This window comes from Corvus hawaiiensis, chromosome 22 (genome assembly GCF_020740725.1).
Source record: "Corvus hawaiiensis isolate bCorHaw1 chromosome 22, bCorHaw1.pri.cur, whole genome shotgun sequence".
NCBI classification, from domain to species: domain Eukaryota; kingdom Metazoa; phylum Chordata; class Aves; order Passeriformes; family Corvidae; genus Corvus; species Corvus hawaiiensis.
The window spans coordinates 7,149,465-7,170,287 of NC_063234.1; the positions used below are offsets into that span (position 1 = coordinate 7,149,465).

At 45.4% G+C, this 20,823-nt stretch overlaps 1 protein-coding gene across 1 annotated transcript; it reads right to left on the minus strand.

The window, feature by feature from the left end:
- Positions 1 to 5,314: 5,314 nt before the first annotated feature.
- On the minus strand, positions 5,315 to 20,693 carry MICOS10 (mitochondrial contact site and cristae organizing system subunit 10). Its single transcript, XM_048326485.1, has 4 exons — positions 20,572 to 20,693; positions 9,011 to 9,058; positions 8,337 to 8,446; positions 5,315 to 5,559 (listed from the first exon to the last, which is right to left on the minus strand). The coding sequence occupies exons 1-4, from the start codon at positions 20,636 to 20,638 to the stop codon at positions 5,551 to 5,553; spliced, it is 234 nt and encodes a 77-aa protein (XP_048182442.1). The 5' UTR covers positions 20,639 to 20,693; the 3' UTR covers positions 5,315 to 5,550.
- Between the last annotated feature and the right edge of the window lie 130 nt (positions 20,694 to 20,823).

The following is a 20,823-nucleotide window of genomic DNA, read 5'->3' on the forward strand; positions in this document are numbered from 1 at the left end:
ATTCAGTGCCTCACTGCTCATCTGCATGGCTCAAGCTTTGGCCTCCAGGCCTTGCTTCTCACTGTGCCTCTCCCTGCTAGCAGAAATCCCTTCGGTTCCTGGGGTTCCATAATCCTTGAGGCTGTGCCATCTCCAGGTATTATCACTGTTTGTTGCACCTGGATGCTGAACTTCACGTTTGACTGGACAAAAATCTACATTGCTCCACTTTCGCTTACACAGCATCCCACCAAACAGCAGTTATTTGTCTGCCAGCTTCTTGTATTTACTTCCGGATAATTAATTAAAATTACAAATACAACCTGTGCCAGGGCCTCAGCACCCTGGGAAGAATTCCTTCCCAATATCCCATCTAACCCTGCCCTCTGTCATTGGGAAGCCATTCCTCCTTGTCCTGGCACTCCATCCCTTGGAAACAGTCTCTCTCCATCTTTCCTGTTGGCTCCTTCAGGCACTGGAAGGCCACAATTGGGTCACCCCAGAGCCTTCTCTTCTCCAGGCTGAACAATGCCAGTTCTCCCAGCCTTTCCTCACAGCAGAACTGCTCCATCCCTCTGATCACCTTGGTGCTTCCTCTGGACTCGCTCCAACAGGTCTGTGTCCTTCAGTCCAAATCCACAGGGAATGCAGGGCTCATGGGAGCAGTAATGGGTTTGGGTTTAGCTGTTTATCACTGCTAACAACTTCAAGTGCAGCACCGAGGGGGAGGAAGAATATCCTCTAAAACCTCTAAAAAGAAACACACTCCCTTGCATGATTTATGAACTGAATTTGAACTGATCAGGGCATGACCTTTTCCAGGAAGGGGCATCCACTCCTAACCCAGAGCTGGAGGCTTTACAAGCACCACCAATAAAGACTAGAGATGAAGAGTGATTTATTAGGCACCAGCAACTTTCTAAGCATCTTTATAAGCTCCAGGAGGTGGGTATCCAGCACCACGAGGAAAATCCAGCTCCAACAGCCTGCGGTGCTGTACAGCAAAGTGCTGACAGCCAGAAGGCACGAGAGAACGGCCATCCACAGCTGAATTTCCATAAACTATGTTCCCATTTAGTTTCAATCTCAGTTAAGCATTTCACTGTGGGTGGGCTATAGGCTGGACTCTTGGAGCAGTACAGACACAGTGCACATTGCATCCAGCTGCCTACAGAGCTGGCATGCCAAAATTTGCACCAGTCCTACTTCCAAAGGCAGGAGTGGGGTGAGAGAGGAGGAGAAAGTTTATTTCTTACTGTGGGGTGTGTGTGGTATGGGGTAAGTACCAAACCCTGCCAGCTCCGGGCGAAAGAAGGGTCAGCAGTGCCTCGCTGGTTCAGAACTTGCTGGAAAATGGGGTTTTCCCCGCACGTCACTCACAGATCAGGGGTTGCCCAGCTCCATGAGCCTCTCCCTTTCAGCTGCAGCACCAACTGTACCTCGTGGCACATCACTACCACAACAACCAGCCACGTTTAGTCCAAATTGTGCACGCACTATTTGCATTTGCAAACCAGCACCTTTGTGATTTCTTCTGCAATTTTCTCAAACTCAGAGGAAACCCAAGAAAAATAGCTGGGAAACCAATTCCTCTTCCTTTGGAGAATCATCCATGTGAACTCTCTGGAAGAGCTGAGTTACACCATCACTGCTGTGTTTCCACTACTGGAGAGGAAGTTTGGACAAGGGCCTGGAGTGACAGGACAAGGGCTTCACACTGGAAGAGAGTAAGTTTAAATTGGATAATGGGAACAAATTCTTCCCTCCAAGAGTGGGGAGGCCCTGGCACAGGGTGCCCAGAGCAGCTGTGGCTGCCCCATCCCTGGCAGTGTCCGAGGCCAGGTTGGACAGGGCTTGGAGCAACCTGGGATAGTGGAAGGTGTCCCTGCCCATGGCAGGGGGTGGGACTGGAAGGGCTTTAAGGTCTCTCCCAGCCCAAACCATTCCATGATTCCATGGTACTGAAATGCTGCTGTCTCCTTGATCCTCCTAAATTCATATTCAAGGTAGATTTACTAAGGCCATGGCTGTCTCCTGGTATTATGTTTATGTTCTGCCTAGCACAGCAGTGTCCATGAGGCACAAAGAACTGGGAATACATTTCAGTATTTTCTCTCCTTATCAGATTCAGATTATCACCAAAGTCAATATTGAGGATCACAGCATTTTACACCTACTAGTGATTCCATAAGCTATCATCCTCTGGACAGTAAAACGTCATTCCTAACTTTTCAGGGATGTGCCAGTAAGAATTGGGGCGATTTGAGGATGGCAAAGGGTGGCACAAACACCTCTGCAGTCTCCCAGACTATGAAGGGCAGCTTTCTCCTGAGACTCCGCCACCACCCGAAAAACCAGTCAGGAAGGACGGGCTTCTGGACTCCAGTCAGAGCCCTGGCTGCACACCACATTCCCTGCACGACTTATCTCTGACCTTGCCTACAGCTTCTCCCATCTTTAAAATGGGAATTACAAACCCTCCTGCCTCCCTGCAGCCCATCTGTTTCGTTTGTAAATTCTCCAGGGCAGAGGCTGGTTTTTATTTGTGTGTACAGCACCACATACAGCCAGGTCCTGCTCTTGGCCACGGCTCCAGGCAGGATTGGAACACAAAGCAATGACGGTATCTTGATCAAACATGAACAACTCGGATAAACAATAGAAAAGCAGCTTGATATTTTTTTCCCTGCTGTCTCTGCTTTTCCGTGACTTGTTTATTCATCTCAAAGCCTCAGCAGACATCTAATCAAGCTGTAAAAGAGGCAGATTTGTGGTCAGTCGAGCACTTGGGGAGTTGTTAAACGTTCAAAACCAGTTCTAGTCAGCAAACAGCTTCTTTTTTTTTGGGTAGTGATACAGTTTCCTTACTCACTGTATACTCCTATTACAATTGTGATACAAGTTCTCTCCTAAAAGGTCTCAGTAAGTTTGGGTAGGGACACCTGCCTTTTTCAGCCCTATCTTGTTTGCACTTTTTGGTCCCGATCCAAATCACGCCACAGACGAAGCAATGATTTCAGCAGGCTTAAGAAAGAAGGAAAAATGTGATAGTTTCCAGATGAGTGTATTATACTAAATTTAACATGCCTTTTGGTACTTAGAATTTCCACTTTTCCCCCTTCCATTTATGTAATTAGAAATCAAGCAGCAGGAAACCATTCCTATTCCAACCTCAGCTGGGAAGGGTACAGGCTCCTTCCCCACAGAGGGAAAGAGGAGACTTGTCCTCACAAGAAGATATTTTGCACAGCTTACATGGACAGGTTCAAACATAGGTTTGGGATAATACATCTTTAATTAAATAAAGCAAAACAAATACAGACCCTTACGTGGTAGTTTATGTGCATATACATATATATATATATATACATCAACACAGACAACAAGAAGCAAGGCAGCTGTGAAGGAAACCAAAAAGTTAAGCTTTTAAAAAGCAATGACAAATTTAAATTCCACTTTTAGAATTGTGCACTTTTCCCACACTCACCGATGCTGACTTCACATTAATGAGCAAGAACTTTGTTCTGATTATTCTACTCTATCAATAAAGGACACACCGGGATCGATATCTATAATCCATATCTCTTGAGTTCCAGGGCCAGAAGAACCACTTGACCACAGGCCACAGTAGCCCAACGTAAGAATTAACTCTAGGAAGTCATCTTTGAGCTGAAAGCAGAGCATGTAAGGGCAGGACAGGATGACTTGTTACCAGGGGCACTAAACAAAAATTGAACTCATCATCGGCCCAGATGAAGCTTTCAGCAGGAGCTGAAGCTTTCCCTGCACACTGACAGGGTGCTGGGTGCTGCCAGCGCTTTTGGTTCTTCTGGGTCTTGCCCAGGCTGATGCTCCTCTCTCCAGCAGATCCCACTGGCTTCTCAGACTTCTCAGGCAGCACACACACGGAGAACTCAATAAAACCCCTTTCCAAACCACAGAGGAGCTATGGTTCCAAAGTACATAGTTCAAATTAAAAATTGGGGCCGGATAAAATGATTCAAAATTGGGAAGAAAGGAAGAGATCCTGTTTTCAATAAGCTGTTTTGACCTGACTGATGAATGCAGTCCGGCAAGGGAGGAGGTGGAAAAACGAGGACATGCTGGAGCAACGGACCTGGATGGTATCACGCTCTGACAGTCTTAATGCTGCTCTGGCACTGGAGCTATTTTATTTCACAAGTCCTTTGCTCCAGGCAAGCTCCTCAGTGTCTGTTGACTCTGGGCACAGCTCAACACGTTTCTCCAGAGCACAGGGTGCACAGAGCAGTGCCCAGGAGAGGTGGGGATGCAGGGCTGCTGCAGCACCCACACCTCAGGCCCGTAAGATAAGGAGTTTCTCAAGCCCTCTGAACTCCAGTCTTGCCCTCAGTCCATCCCCTTCCTCTCCTGGCATGGTTTAAAAAACAACTATCATACAACTTGTTTTCCTTTCTGGGGAGGAGTTGCTCTGTCACTTTTCCATCTACCGGCACTCACCATGCAGCACAACAGGCTTTCAATAGAGGGAAGTTCTGTATCAACCTACGCCATTCCATTTCCATCTTGAGACATGCACTCACTCCTTGTGCTACAGGGACGACACACAAGTGTGGGACAAAGGAAAGACATCTGAGAGAGTTATCTCCATAGCTAGAAAATTGTGCTGAGTAAAGAAGCAGTGGACAAGCCCCTGAGCCAGGGGAAGAGCAGTAGACAATGTGCCAAGAAGGCATCACAAGGACTGGGGTAGGTGTAAGGAAGAGAGCACTCGGAGCAGTGTCTTGCCAAGGCAATAAAGAGCTTTAAGTAGTTGTGACCCATTCTGAGACGCTGAAACCTCTCTGTGCTCCCACGGAAGAGGGGTGCAAAAACAATCAGCCTAAAGGGTAAGCTGAGAGCCAGATGGCATGAGGATGTGTTTAACTCACCCACTATCCTGGGAAGTTTCAAACAGGGGTCATTCCATGACCCAAAGCTACAACAGACAGCAGGGCCTTGCTGCATCCGTCACACGGTTTGGATTTACCCGTTTGGATTCTGCCTCTTCTGAGAGGACAAAATTCCAATTTTAAAGAGCAACTGTACAAACAGGACATAGGAGTATTTATATTCCTCTCCAAACACCGGCACAAGCAGCAGGGGTGTAGTGGGTGATTTATGAGGTGGGAATGCTTCTTTGAACTGGATGGTGGATGGGGGTTGCTCTCAGGAGTGGGGAGGAACAGACGATGGCTGGCTTTGCTGAGGAGCTCTCCCAGTGGCCCAGGTGGTCCCAGCTGCTGGCTACTCCAAATGAAGGTCTCTCCTTCCATTCTCCCTCTCTCTCACTCACATACAAAGTCAACACACCAGAGAAGGCCATTTTTCTTTTATTTATTTCCCAGAAGAGCTCTTCCTTGCACTTTTCAGACACGATACAAAACAAGCAACAGAACTTTGTTTCATAGACAGAAACAGTTTGTTGGAGTATAAAGAGTTACTGGTGATCGTTACTGAAGAATGTTGGCTTATTCCAGGGGCACTTCAGTATTCCTGAGGAATAATCATTGATTTCTCCTTCCTTCCCACTGGGATAGTCTTAGCCATTAGTCACTGTTCCTGTAAAGCAAGAAGGCTTATATTATTAAAAAGCCATTTGGGTTCCTTACATGGAAGGTGCTGCAGGATGTAAAGCAAGTCACGGAGCTCTGTAACATTTCCAGAGGGCACAGGAACATTTTCATCCTTTGCTAAAGCAAGAAGTTGCGTATGGAGGAATTAAGCAGCTGTTTCACGCCAGAAGCATGCCATGTTTTCATGCATAACCCTCCATTCTGATAAATTGGGTACTTCAAACAACCCCACATTATTGGTCAAGTTAACTATTCACAGGCTGAAGCGAAATCAGACTGAAATCAAAGCCACAAAGGGCAAGAGGAAAGGCTGCAGTTGCCTTCTTGTGTACTTGCACATCAATCTAAATCCACAGTCCTATCAAAGTACAGGATTGTGGGGTTGAAGTGATAATACAGGCTGAATAACCTGAAAAATAGGATATTTTCCATTTTGCAATGAAATCTAGGCTGTGTAATTCACAGCCATAGCATTTTAAGCCTTGAAATAATTGTGACGTTGATTTTAAATTCTGCTGAAGTCACAGTGAAAACCACTTGATCAAATTACTTAAAAAGCCCTCAGAAAATTCTGACCACAAATTAGAACTTTTCTGCATTTTAAGTATTCTTTTGGGGTTTCATGATGGAATTTCTAACCCAAAGGATGGGCACTGTGATGATCCAAGTTACAGCCAGAACAGCTGCAAAGTCACTCTGCCATCTCCTGATTATTTGGTATTGTGAAGGTCCTCTGTCCTCTCTTATTCTGGCTCAGGACTCAGAATTAAGAACTTGATCCTGAAGAATCAACAATCCCAACTGGATAAAGGCCTGAGTAACCTGGTCTGACCTCACAGCTGACCCCCATGACCTCCCTGAAGTCCTTTCCAACTTGAGTTCTCCTGTGATCCTGTGAACTCGACCGGCTCAGAAAAACAGAAATAATTTTGTCCAAGTTAATCTGTGTTACACTTCTCTCTAATAAAGCTGATTTTTTCGCAGATTCTCTCATTTTGACAAGTTAGCATTTGAACAGAACTCAGTTTTGTACAGGAAATCCTACAGAGTTTGGTTATAACAAATTTTTCTAGGAAAAAAACAGATGAGTGATAATGCAACAATATTTTCCATGTTCCTAACCAAGAGAAATGAAATAATTTTGTTGTAATAACCCTGGAGCCATTACCCATGACATGACATTTTGGAGGGAATTAATGACATTAACCATTAGATGGCTTCATCCACATTTTCCCTCTCTCAGCCACTTTGTGCCAGAGAAAGTCATGGAGACAGTGCACTGGAAACTACTTGTCTTGTGCCATGCAGGCATCTGAAGTGTCCTTCCAGTTACCTCATGCTTCCAAGGACCACCCCTGCTCCAAATTAGTCCTTAATCCAAATAAAATCCCTTCCTAGGGTGACCGGACACTCTGTTTGCTGCTGCCCAACATCCCTAGGAACAAGCACCCTTGAATGAATAATGCTCTCTCAGAACATGTAAACAGTGCATTTATCACTCACATGAAGCCACAGACATGTCATTCCAGCTTTTTTTTGGAGACAAACTGGAGAAATAATCTCAGGATGATGTGGAAAACTAACACACTTTAATGTTAACAAATCCAGCCAGAAGAGCCACATAGATTTTGATTCTGGGCAGTAGCTGGCAATGCTGATCAGCTGCATCCAAGTCAGTTTCTGTATATTGCTCTCCAAAGATTTTATTTGTTGGAGAATCTCTTTAACAGGCAGCTGGAGAAAATATTTGTAAGCAGGTGTGTCTGGTAGGGCTGCAGAAGGCTGGCAACAGCTCATCTGCCAGTAAATCTAAGGAGGACTAGGCTCTACTTGCAGCTCTACGAGCATCAGGAAAAGCCTGGAAACACCTGCAGGCCTCCTGCACCAGGCAGAGGAGCAACACAGGAGGGATTTCTGCACTCCGTGTCCTGCATGAAAAGCTCCTGGCAGGGTATTTTACCTCGGTACTTTCTGAAGTAACTGTGAATATGTCCTGGAGGACGCCTCTCCACCAGGGTCACTGAAATGATTTAACCAGGCCATGGGTTTGTGGATCCAAAACACACACTCACACTTCTGTTTTCCAGATGCCACAATGATAAATTACCACGAGAACAGCCCCAACTTTGACACTTGAAGAAATTAAGAAAACACTAATGGAGTCAGTTTGTGGACGGATGCACTGCAGCCAGGTTGTGAGTGCACAAACGGTTCCTGCTAATTAATCTATTTTTAAATACTTTACTTCGAAATTATCCTCTTCAAAACTGCTTACAGGGTACATTTTTTTCCAGACTAACTATTACATTACTATCCAGACAGACAAGACACAAAACTTCCAAGTGATCAGTGTTTTCATATTGAAAAAAAACCCTACAGAAGATCAAAGATCTGCTTCCACAGGCAGGTCTACCTGACGTGCCTGACATGACTTCCAGTTTCTTCCCAGCTCATCTCTTTTAAAGTCTGAAGAACCTTAACATTAGTTTAGTTTTTCTGCTTTCCTGACATGTATTTTTATTGTGTTTTCAGGTTGTGGGAAAAGCTACCTGCGGGATCTGTTAAACTAATTCCATGTATTCAGTCTAGTAAATTTACTGTTAAACACACCAGATATTAAAGAGCAGGGGAACATTCCAGCTTTGGCAACACAAATTTCTTCCTACCAGCACTCCTTTGGGAAAGGCAGAGGAATATCCATGTAAATGGATATGCTGACTTACAAACAGCTATCGATCAATAGTAGGTGGCATTGATACTTACTTTTACAAATTTACCATGGAGAAGATACGGAGACTGGAAGTCGTGTTGACAATTGGAATAAGCCATTCCTAACCCCATCCCTGACCCAAATGCAATAGGCCATGCCTTTCCTGTGGAAGAGGCAAGCAGAGAGGAAAAAGTAAAGTCAAGGAAAGCTGTTTGTTATGTATTGTTCCATAAGCACCGAGAAAGAACAAATTACTAGAAGATGCATTCTAGGCATTTTCAAGTTCTAAAATCCTCCAAACCAGCCCACTGCAGAAGAAGAGTAACAGTAACACAAGTTTAGAACTTAACCGAGAGCAATCTCTGAATTCAAGGTATTACTGAAAATTACTCTGTTTTAAAGCACAACTGAAGAACTAAGATCAGTTTTAAAGCCCTGGCGAGGCTGGCATAAACTGATGTCTAGACACATGGCTCCAGTGATTTGGCTCAGGGTCTCCTGCAATTCCAGGATTTGAGCTGAGCACAGGAGGAGCATGGATAACAACCTTGTTACACAACAGCTAAAAGTTTTGGGAACTCCATTTACACGGAAAAGACAGGACAAACAATGGAAGAATTGGTCTAGCAAGCTGACTAACTTTTACCTGCCTCAAAGACCTTTAACTGCACCTACAGCAGGTGGAAACTGGGAAGCCAGAGAGCCAAGATTAATGCAGTGTACTTACTTTTGAAGAAGATGACTGAGAAAACAATTCCTAATCCAAATCCAGCACCTGTAAGAAGAAATGCAGCGAGTGAGGACAAAGATAAAGCAAAGTAATGGAAAATTATTTAGTTCTTTACAGCAATTCTTTATTCCAACTTGGGAATATCAGACTATGAACACCAGACTATGACTATCCAACTACATGTTATCTCAGCACACCAAACCAAAGAGCTCTTACGTAACAAATCTGAAAAAAACAATTCTTGTTTTCTGAAGTAACTGTAAGCAGTGAATTCAGATTAGAATCCCAACATATGTTGTAAGTACATTATCAGAACTATCTGGGAAACAAACCAGACTCTCATCCCAGGGAAGTTCCTGAATTTCTGTCACCATCTACAATGTGGAATTAAAATTTATTTGGCTCATTGTCAGCAAATGAGAAACATTTAAATGAAAACTTATTGTGTCCTTGAGCTTTAGATTCTGCAGATGAGTATCTCATTGTAGTTCGTCTATCTCACTACTTTAACTGCTTCAATGTGTGTCCTGAGGGCAGCAGAACTTTGAAGCTTTGTGTTACCCTATACCTTACAAAGAAAGCTCCAGGCTGCTTATCTTTCACATCCACAACATTCATTATGGAGCATATTTAAACACATTAGGAGTGAATGACTTTTCACATCCTTATACTATATATAGAAATAACTGCAGCAGTTGAAACAAAATTATTCAGTGCCATTAAAAAACTCGGCACATTTAAAAATAATTTTTTGCTTTCCTTGGAAGGTGAGCTTATGATTTTGTGCAAGATGTCAGGCAAGTCTGCAAAACTCCTCTCAGGACCCAATAAATATAACAGTGAAAACTTGCAGCTGAGTGGGCAAATTCTACCTTTAATTATGTCCACTAAAAACAAGAATTTTAGATAAGGCATGGAAGTACAAAAGTTTGAAAACTGAAAAAAAAAAATCAGTCATGCTCATTAAAAAAACCAAATCAACAGCTTCAGGTTTATTTTGCAGCAAACACATCCTGTTATGGGTTTCAATTCTCTCCTTTCAATACAAGAAATTTAACTTCTATATAATAAGTTTACTAATTAAAATACATACTTTTTTATATTCTTAAAAGCATGTGATCCTGTTGAATGCATCAGTAAGTGAGTTGAGTCCAGAACAATGCCAAGGATCCTGTACCCTCATGGCATATAGGATGACATTTCTTTTTTTTTTAAGTTTCCTTGTGCTCTTCAAAACTTTTTCCTTGTAAAAAGTATATTGATAGTTTCTATTGAGGAACTCAAAAAATACTTGACATCCTAAGTACATTAGGATGCACCACCTCATACCTTAACTAAGCATCCCATGTGTTTTATTGATTATACACCCCTGAATATTAGAACAGAGGTGAGCAAACGTGACCTGAGCAAACCCCCTCACGTTCACTCTCTGCTAGGACTTTACTCTCCGTATTTACTGAGAGCTGGAAATGGGAGTTGATTTGAAAACCCTTTTCATTTTACTACAGCTTTTCAGTTGTGCCAGAGGTAACTACTTTACCAGGTCATTACAACTTCGGAGTAGGCTTACAAAACATGCAGGAAGAGCTTTGACCGCCTGCCAAGCGATCCTGACATAACTCCCCCAGACATTTTAGAGCCCAAGCGCTTCGCAGAAGGTCAGGTTTTCACTCTAATCATTTGCACAGCTAAGGGAAAGTCTCGGATCCTCGGATGTCTGCTCAGAGCGTCACGGGTTTTGTGCCTTTCAGACAGCAAGAGACACTCCTTGGAGCAGCTCGTTCAGACCCGTGGCACTGAGCAGTGCTCACCCGCAGCCTGGAAGAGACATCAGGCCTCCCTCAGAGCCACAGCTCACCCCTCTAATCCCCCCAGCCCCCTCCCAACAGAGCCTTCCTGCCGCACCTTTGCTATAGTCCAGCTGGTGCTGGCTCTCCCACAATGTTTATGTCATTAAGGATAATCACTATCTTCCAGAATCCATCCTGTTTGGCTCCCTGGCCCAGCTCCTCTGCCAGCCTGTTCCTGCACTCTGCAGTTGTGCTGGTTTGGTTTGGGCTGTTGCACTTCAGGGCTGACAAGGACTTGGTGGGGGAATTCTCTCTGTTCAGACAGCACCAGGCGCTGTTTGAAGTGCCCGGTTCAGCAGCCCTGCCACGAGGAAGCGATCCTGGTCCTACGCTTCCTGTCCCTGGGAAGGTCCCCTCTGCCAATCCAAACAGTTTAGCTAATCAATGAGAAATGATTTACAGGATGACAAATTCTGCATCATCTCCATGCACAGCCTGGGCAGTTTCTAATGTCACCACATTTTCCATGTTACCAGTCAAACCCACATTCTTCTCACCAGCCTGGTGGTGAACTGCTTCCTGTCTTGTCTTAAGACAACCCTGCACTAAGGAAGCAGCTATAATTAGTTTCTTTCCATTTACTTCCAGAAATTATCATTATCTCGTACTCTCTTCACCTCCTTCAGGTGTTCTCTCACATTACAGCCCCTCTGTAAGGACTCCACTCAGATACCATCAATGCCGCTTGCTGTTGGCCATGGGGGAAGCTACAGGATACACTTAAAAGGTGAAAAATTTATTATTTATGTCAACTGCAATTCAGCCTAAGCCTAAAACACAAACTAGGCCTTCCCCCACACTAACACCACTGTTAAACAGATGTGGTCCAGCATGACTGACTTACGAAAAACTACTCTCTCTTAAGAAAGCTTTTTCTGAAGCAGCTCATTTGAAGGGACTGTTCTTCTTCATGCAAATGCATTTTTTGTGCCATTTTAGAGGCTATCATTGCACTTTGTTCCAGCTGTAAGGAGTCTGCAGTGATAATTAGTACAAAAAAATGATGGTATGATAGCTAAGCTTTAAGTAATGAAAATGCTACAGAGAAGTGAAGGAGATCTGACAGCTAATGGGTTTTGGCTTTCTGTACAAGAAGGCAACTTGAGAAACAAAGCCAAAGGAGTACCTTAGCTTTCCTCATCTCAAAGGCAGCTTGGTTCACTCCTCTCCTGACTGAGGCACAGTCTGTGCTCACAACTGTTGTATCACAACCCCCTGTCTACTGGAAACACCAGATCTGCCCCTCACACCAGCCACTGCATGTCCAGCATTCACTCTTTTCTACTTGGCTTGAACAGCTAGAAGTTGGTTTTAACTTAAACCCAGAAGCTTCAGCTACATTTAATTCCTTAGCCCGTCTGGTTAAGAACCTCTTTCTGCGGGAAGTTTGTCACTCATCTTCATTCCACTAGAAAGTATTTGTGGTTATGTGGTCATTTCCTGTGTCTCCAAGACCAAGGGGGAGCAAAACCATCTTGCCTCGGGAGCAAAGTAATGCATTTCACTTTAATTCTATATAAAGTTACACCAGAGATAAACAATGGCAGAGCTGATGATGAGTTTTACAGGTTTAAGTTCTCACATGCTCCATTTCCTCTTAAAAAGGCAACATGTCGCTTCAAAGAGCCTCCCACCTGACCAGGGGACACTCCAGCTGTTCCTCCTAAAGATCAGCACCTCTAGGCCAGGCTTTAACTTTGTGACAATAAAACATGAAAGGTTTATCTTACAATGAAAACAAACGAACATGGCAAAGCAAAGGTCTTGATCCACGCCAGGCACATTTTCCCTCCCTTTCTTGCATGACAGACTCTTTGGAGGAAAAGACCACAGGAAAGAGTACAACCCATTTTTCACCTTCTCTGACAGTTTAAAATGTTTAACTAGAAAAACAGCCTCTTCCACCCCACATCCATCACTTCAGCCTAAACTCATTTACAGTGTCAACAGGGGACAGGACAGTTGTGTGGGCACCTCACCCTTGCTCCCCACTACACGTCCCAGCCACACAGAGCGTCCCAGCCACACGGAATTGGCATTAGGCAGTGAGCCCAGGCGCCAAAACTTTTTCTTTCTATGTTTTTGGCTCTTACACCTTCCAAGAAAAACGTCCTGGTACCGCCAGTCAATCTAACACACAGGAGAGCACGCGCTGTATACCCAACAGGACATCATAAAAGTGTCTCGGAGAGAAACACAAATCTTCAGGATGGGCTCCTGCCCCATAAGAACATCTGGGAAAAGCTTTTTCTATAAATTTAATCAGCAGTCGCTCCAAGAGTGATACTACATGGTTCTTTCCTAGGCTACCCAAGTAGATACAGGCTGAGGCAGCTATTAACAGAGCCACACCTAGATGTACTTTTTTTCAATAGCTTGAAACTTAAAATAGAAGGATTAAAATATGCTCATTGACATCTGGTAGATGTGTTGCTGTTACTACAGCAGCTGGAAGGTTTTCAATTACTTAATCCCAAAACAAAAACTATTATTTTCCTTTGCCATTCCACACACACAAACACAAAAATGAGAGCTTCAGCCTCCAATCCCACTCTGACAAGAGACATAAAGAATTGCTTTGCAAAAATGTGGAGGAAAGCTGCCTTCATACACCAGGGCCTTCACAGGGCAGCACTTAGCACCAGTTAGAAATCCGAGACCATGAAATCACTTATTTACGGAGAGAATTAATTTTAAGCAGACTCTTTGCAAGGTCTTAGTGGCAGGAACCAGATTTTCTTCAAACATCCACTTTGAAGCTTTCATTCCCATCTCCCCTGTGGTGTGGATTGTTTGCAGAGCAGACAGAAAAATGAGCAAGGACACGAGAAGAAAACACAGTGAAATTATATACCAAGTACTCACGAAAGAAGCAGAAAAAAGAGTGTTTTGTTTTATACCAGCATCTGACTGTAGTAACCCAGAAAAATTGGAATAACAAAATATTAATATCCAAATATCATTATAATCAAAAATCCTGACATGTTTTCAGGGGCTGCTTTCACACTTAAGCACTCAGGGTCAGGTCAAGTGCTGCTCAAAGGCAAACCTTGGGTAAACATCAGCAGAGGCACAGGCAGCAGCACGAAGGGCCCGTGATCTCCCAAGGAATCACGGTGATACTGGACCAGAAACTCCAGCCTCACACCAGTGAATGAACTGTGAGACCTGAGGGCACTACATTTTCTCCCTCCTTTAGAAGGGGAAGGGGAGAGGAGTGGAAGCTGCTCAATGATGAGATAGTGCAACTTTCCTGTGAAGGTGGGGAGGCCCTGGCAAAGATTTCCCAGAGCAGCTGCGGCTGCCCAATCCCTGGAAATGTCCAAGGCCAGGTTGGATGGGGCTTGGAGCAGCCTGAGGTGGTGGAAGGTGTCCCTGCCCACGGCAGAGGGTGGGACTGGATGAGCTTTAAGGTGCCTCCCAACCCAAACCATTTTGGGATTCTGTGATCAATATTGCACCAAGCTTTTAGACAAATCAGGGCTGTGCTTGCTTTAGAAGCTCATATGTAAAAAACCAGCAATATTCTGATAATACAGAAAATACCCCTCTGACAGGAAACTTTACCTTGTCTTACTGCAATTACATGTTCTGCTAATAAAAACAGTAACATTGCTAAAAAGAAAGATTTAGCAGGAGTAAACACACCCACACTCAGGGCTTTTGCAGCCCAGCTATGAGGGTGGGCAGTGCTGCTGCTTCACACCCAGCCAGCAGAGGCTGGCCAGTACTGACGTCTGCTGGCCCAGCTCAGAAACAGAGGCAACTGAGAGCAAGAAGAGTTTCAGGGGCATCTCACTGGCGGGAATGAAGAGGAAAGGAGTCTGGTCCTTCTCAAACCTCTTGCTATTCATTTATTATCACCAAGGATGTGCCAGCAGCCCTGAAAGCATTTTCTCAGAGAACTGTTTCTGATATAAAAAACCAACGAAGTCTTGTTCCCACCTACTGCTGTAACATCTCAAGGACCAAACTTTAGAATATCACTTGGCTACAGCCCCTTTCCCCTGGGCACTGCCATTGCATGCCACCTCCAAAAAAGGCAGAGTTGGCATCTTATCAATGCACTAACGCAGAGGTCCGGGAAGTCAGGGCATTTTGGACTCATTTCCCGTGGAGCAGAGCTTAGGAGGTCTGGGGTTTGCAAAGGCTGCAATGGATTAGCCGATGGATTGTCTCAGCTCTTCTCTCGGGTTCTCTTGCTCCAAAGTCCACCAAGAGCAGGCTGGCACAGCTGGTGGGACACACCACAGCAGGGCACATTCCCTGATTCATCCAGAGTGCCAGCCAAGAGGAACAGCAGGGGCACAATGCAGTTAGGAGGAGACCTGGATTCCTAAAGAGTTTCCTGTCTTTTTCTTCCAACAGAATACCCCCTTAATTTGTAGATGGACATTGTATTCAGAGCTCTGCTAACATCATAACTAAATATTGCTGTTAGATTTTTGACTAAAAGCCTATTCTCAGAACAGCATTTGCCCAACTCTTCCAAAGAAAACATTTTTTGTTGTCTGTGCTACCTCCCTGCACAGCCACGAGCAGTTAATATTTACACTACTTGTTCTGTGCAAGACACAACTAGTAGAGCTGGATCTTCTGTACGACACGGAAAAATAACTTGGGGTTCCAACAAAGCTCACACAACAATGCAGTTGAGCATTGAGCACACATGAGCAATGTGTGCTCACATAATATCCCTGTTCTCCAGCATTAAAAACAAAACCCCAAAGGAAGAACAAGCCTTCTGACCTGGTAGTTAAGACTGGATGACCACGATACAACTGCCAAGCAAAAAACCACTTCAAAACAGGAATTTCAGGATTTTTGTATATTTAGACAAAGTCTAATCTAGTTTTCAGAAAGTGTGATCAAGTTTTATCATTATATAGACTGACTTTATCCTATTCACAACCATGTGAAAGATTATTTAAAAATACTGACATTGCAATCCATACAATGGTTCTTTCTGAAATATCCAATCTGTGGAATGACACAAACAATACAATTTCACCCTTGCCATTAACAGAACAGCTATTCAAGCAGGCCAGATGATGCAAGCCAGAAGAAATCATGTTAACAGTTGTAGGAGAATTCAAAGTGCCCTTTTCTCTTAAAAAAATCCCTATTAAATGGAAATTAGAAGCATTTTATTTTCAGATGTCAAAACAGAGGATTAGAGGAAAATGAAATCACTACACTGGATTATTTACAAGCTTCCAGGCTGAATTTTGGTCAATCACAGACATACATCAAAAACATTTCTCTCCAAAAAAAAAATGAACTTCAACACAGCAACTTCACACACACAAGTCAGGAAGCAAACAGCTTCCCTAGGATTACCTTCCAGTGTCAGGGAAATTACAGTGTTCAACTCATTTAAAATAACAACAGCTTCAAAACAAACCAAGACATAAACCTCCCTCCCTTCCACACATACTCTTTATTGCCTCTCTGTCCCCTGGAAACAGCACATAATAATAATTTGTCCAAAATTACAGCCTTGTAGCAAAAACCACCTCTGTCAGTCTTTTGTGAATAATTGTCTTTCCAAATAAACAGTCATGAACTATCCATCAGTTAAACAAACAGACCAACCCTTTGAACCAGCTTTGGAGCCTGCAGGATGGAGGAAGACCACAACACTGTTTACTTCATCATCCCTCCTCTGCAGAGCTCTACTGAAAAGGAAGAACTGCCTGCGAAGGCTGGGGAGGACACAGGAGCTGAGAAAGGTTTGCAAGCTGGGAAGGAAAAGAAAGCCTCGGTAGTTGGAGTCTCTGTTCCCACACCCCAAACAAACACCTTTTCTGTCAGAAAGTAACAAGTAGCTTTTCTGCACAAAAAATCAGTATCAGAACCAAAAAAAGGAACAGAAAGTTAAATTATTTAAATGACTGCCTGGTGAAAAGCCCTGAGAATGGTGCAAAGCCAGAGCCAGCAAGACCTGGACTGTCCGTCAGAAAGCGCCTGGTCAGCTAAGAAAGCACAACCCAGTCCCCCACGCACAAACACTGTGCTCACAACTACATTTGGAATGGAAGAGGAACAAAACCACCTAGATACAGCCTCTTCATTAGCAAAACAAATAAATATCAGCCCTAATAAAAACGAGGTCACCACAAGCTCCATTTAACAATGGCTCAATGTTTTGCGCAGGCATAACCGGGTTTACTTACACTGAAATGAAACACTGTCTTAACAACGCCTGACAACATCCTCTGTTTGGAACTAACAGGAAAAAGTTAATACTAAATTACAAGATCCACACAGGTAGTAACCAAGAGCTTGAAAACATAATACAGCATTTCAAAAGATGCAACACAAGATAAATATTTATTTTGGAAGTTTTAGTGGCAGGAGATCAAGTTTTTTTCAGGAGCTTGGTCTCCAACTAAAACAGCATTGCACAACTACAAACAACAGAGCTAACGACAAACCCTGGCTTAAAACCCCGGCTTACGCAGCGTAGTGGGAATCCTGATGGGCTAAGGACAGGCTGCACAGCCCCCAGCTGGAATTCAAAACCACATTATTGCTAATAAAGCCAGCCTGAGAGCTCTACCTCCCCTTCTCCCCCTTTTCTGTTTCCCATGTCCCTCCAGCCCTCAAACTAATCCACAGAAGTTATCTGTCCACAGTTCTCACAGACACTGGGAAATGTCCCGCATACAAGGCTCCAGAAATTCAGTGCTTTCCTGTATTTAGAGAGTCTGGAATGGGAAAACACTGGGCTAATCACAATGTTTGTTTTTCCCCAGCCACTGGCTGGAAAGATCTCCCTGGATGTAGCACTCAGGAAGGATGTAAAGGAGCGTTTGGGAAGGAAACTGCGGTCACCAAAGGGAAAAGTCTGACAAAAAAAGTAACACATTTACCAAATCCTATATCCCATGTAACAAGCACCCAAATCCTCAAGTAAAAAAGTTTATTTTCTTTCCTTCCTTCTTTCCAGTACAACAACCACCCTCGACAATTTATTGGAAACTCCAGCAAACTTTGCAGTAATATTACAAAACCAATCAACACGACCACTCAAGGTTTTAATGTCCCTGCAGAGAAAACAATCATTTCCACTGGGATACCACGGAAAAATGTGTGTTGTCAGCACACAGTTCGTGGAGGAGGTTGCCAACACAAATGATTCAGTTACTGATCAATTGTAAAAGCACACAAACCAGAAAAGTGCCCTCACACGTGAAGAGAAACACATGTCTGAGCCCATCCCACCAGGTCTGGCACTAAGATAAAGAGATGCAGCACATGTGACCTTTTTGGGCAGTCTAAGGAAAACCATGAATTTGACTGAGATCTCTACTCAGCATCCTCGTGAAGCCAACACTGGGAATCCCTGGACTGGAGCACCAGTGCACGAGGCAAAGAAGGTTCTCTTTCTTCTGTTGCCACTTTAGGATGGAAGAAAACACCGAATCAAAACAAAAGGCCCACTGAAGAGTCAGGAGTGCAGGTGACAGACACCAAACTTAGTGGTGCAGACACACCTGAAGGACAGGGACATCCAGAGGGACCTGGGCAAGCTCGAGGAGTGGCCCATGGGAATCCCATGAGGTTTAACAGGAACAGGTGCTGGTGCTGCACATGGGTCAGGGCAACCCCCAGGATCAATCCAGGCTGAGGGATGAACAGATTGGGAGCAGCCCTAGGGAGAAGGACCTGGGGGGTGCTGTGGGTGAGAGCTGGACATGACCCAGCCCAGAAACTCCCCATGCCCTGGGCTGATCCCCCAGCGTGGGCAGCAGGAAAGGGGGAATTCTGCCCCTCTGCCTCACTCAGGTGAGGCCCCACCTGCAGAGCTGCCCCAGCCCTGGGGCCCAGCACAGGAAGGACGTGGAGCTGCTGGGAGAGTCTAGAGGAGGCACCAGGATGATCAGGGGGATGGAGCAGCTCTGCTGGGAGGAAAGGCTGAGAGAATTGGGATTGTTCAGCCTGGAAAAAAGAAGGTTTTGGGGTGACCTAATTGCAGCCTTCTAGTACCTGAAGGGAGCTGACAGGAAAGATGGAAAGAGACTTTTTCCAAGGGCCTGGAGAGACATGCCAAGGTGGAATGGCTTCCCAATGACAAAGGGCAGGGTTAGGTTGGATAATGGGAAAAAATTCTTCCCTGTGAGGGTGGGGAAGCCCTGGCACAGGGTGCCCAGAGAAGCTGTGGCTGCTCCATCCCTGGAAGTGTCCAAGGCCAGGCTGGACGGGGCTTGGAGCACCCTGGGATAGTGGAAGGTGTCCCTGACATGGCAGGGGGTGGGACAGGATGAGCTTTAAGGTCTCTTCCAGAACAAACCAGCCTGTGATTCTGTGAAATCAACCCTGTATCCACTTTTTTCAGCCTTCAGGACAGAGGATGTACAGGATTCTGACATGTACAGCTGCAGCATGGAACAAGTTCTTGTTTATAATTTGGCAAACTTAATATTTTATGATAAAGCAACCAATGCTATGGAAACATAAACATATCCAGATATGTTTGCCAGACAAACCTGAATAGAATTTCATAAGGAAAAACACTGCTCTGGAGCACTTGACACTTTTCAAAGGTCTGTTATAAACAATGGAAGTTTCAGTTTACTTAAAATTATTAAACATCTTTTCTAATGGAAAAGTATTAAGCAACTAAAACCCCCAAGTTCCTCATCAGCTTTTAAGCACAAGGCCACTGCAGCAGCAAGAAATAAACATTCACATTTCCCAGATATTATTTATGGTTCTAAAAGAGACATCTGTACCAACATGGAACGAATACCTTTTGTCAGACACTGCATTTCTTGCTCTATACGTTGCATTGAAAGCTTTGGGTTTGTAAGCACATTTTGCGAAGCCACGAGCTCTGTCGCTCTGCAGCCGGTCACAGGGCGAGCACGGCGCTGCCACCAGCACCACCCCTAAAACTCACAGTACTTAGTGAAACCTCGCGAATGGTTTGCTGCAGAAAACTGAGGCATGGGCGTAACTCTCACTTTAAGGGCAAATAAATACGGAAAAAATCCAACAGAACTGCTCCCCTATTTAGCGAAAAGGCAGAACTACAGGGCTGGGACACGGACGGAGCTTCTCAATGTCACACTCCACACGCTGTACTAAGTAACACGTGCCAGCGCTCTCAGCCTGTCACGCTGCCTACCGCTTTTAATAAACGCAGCCCCCCTCGCACACGGCCTGATGCGAACTGCTCTGCACAGACTGATTCAAACCCACCGCCGCAGCAAAGCCGAAGGCAGGCAAGGTCGCGGCACGCCAGGACCCGGTCGAGCCTGCCCGCTGCTCATTCATTCCGGCCGGGAGGCCTCCCAGATTTCCTACGGAGCCCACATTTCGCACGGAAACCTCTTACATTCAACACAGGGAGTAACCAGAGGTCAAACACGCCCGGACCGCGGTAAGCCGGGGCCGGGCCGGGGCGCAGAGCTGGGAGCGGGCCCGGCGGGGGTCCGAGCCCGCGGCCAAGGTCACCTTACCAGGCCCGGGGTCGCCGACTCTACCCGACGCCGGGGACAGCTATGAGGGCGGATCCTCCGGACACCCTGAGCCCCTCCCGGGCTCACAACCGCTCTGAGGCGAACCCGGGGCGGCGGGGGGCAGTGGGCCCCGCGCCGCGGGGACACGCCGGCGGCCGCTCTCCCAGCTCCGGGGAGCCCCGGGGACCACCACCGCTGTTCCCTGGGCCCTCCCGCTCCGCCATGCCCGTGCCGCCCTTACCCAGCTTGACGGCGGAGTCCGCCACACACCGGTCCCACTTCCTGCCCAGGTCGCCCTCCGACGCCATCTTGCCCGTCCCCTCACCTCCTCCCCCGCGCAACTCTCGCGAGACCTGGTGCTCCACCTATCGCCCACGCCAGCAGATCTCGCGAGATTGCCCCGTCGCTGCCATGGTTACCGGCGGGAGGGCGTCATGGCCGCCGCGCCCGACCTTGGGCCCGGCCCAAAATGCCCTTTTTCCCCGTAGGATCC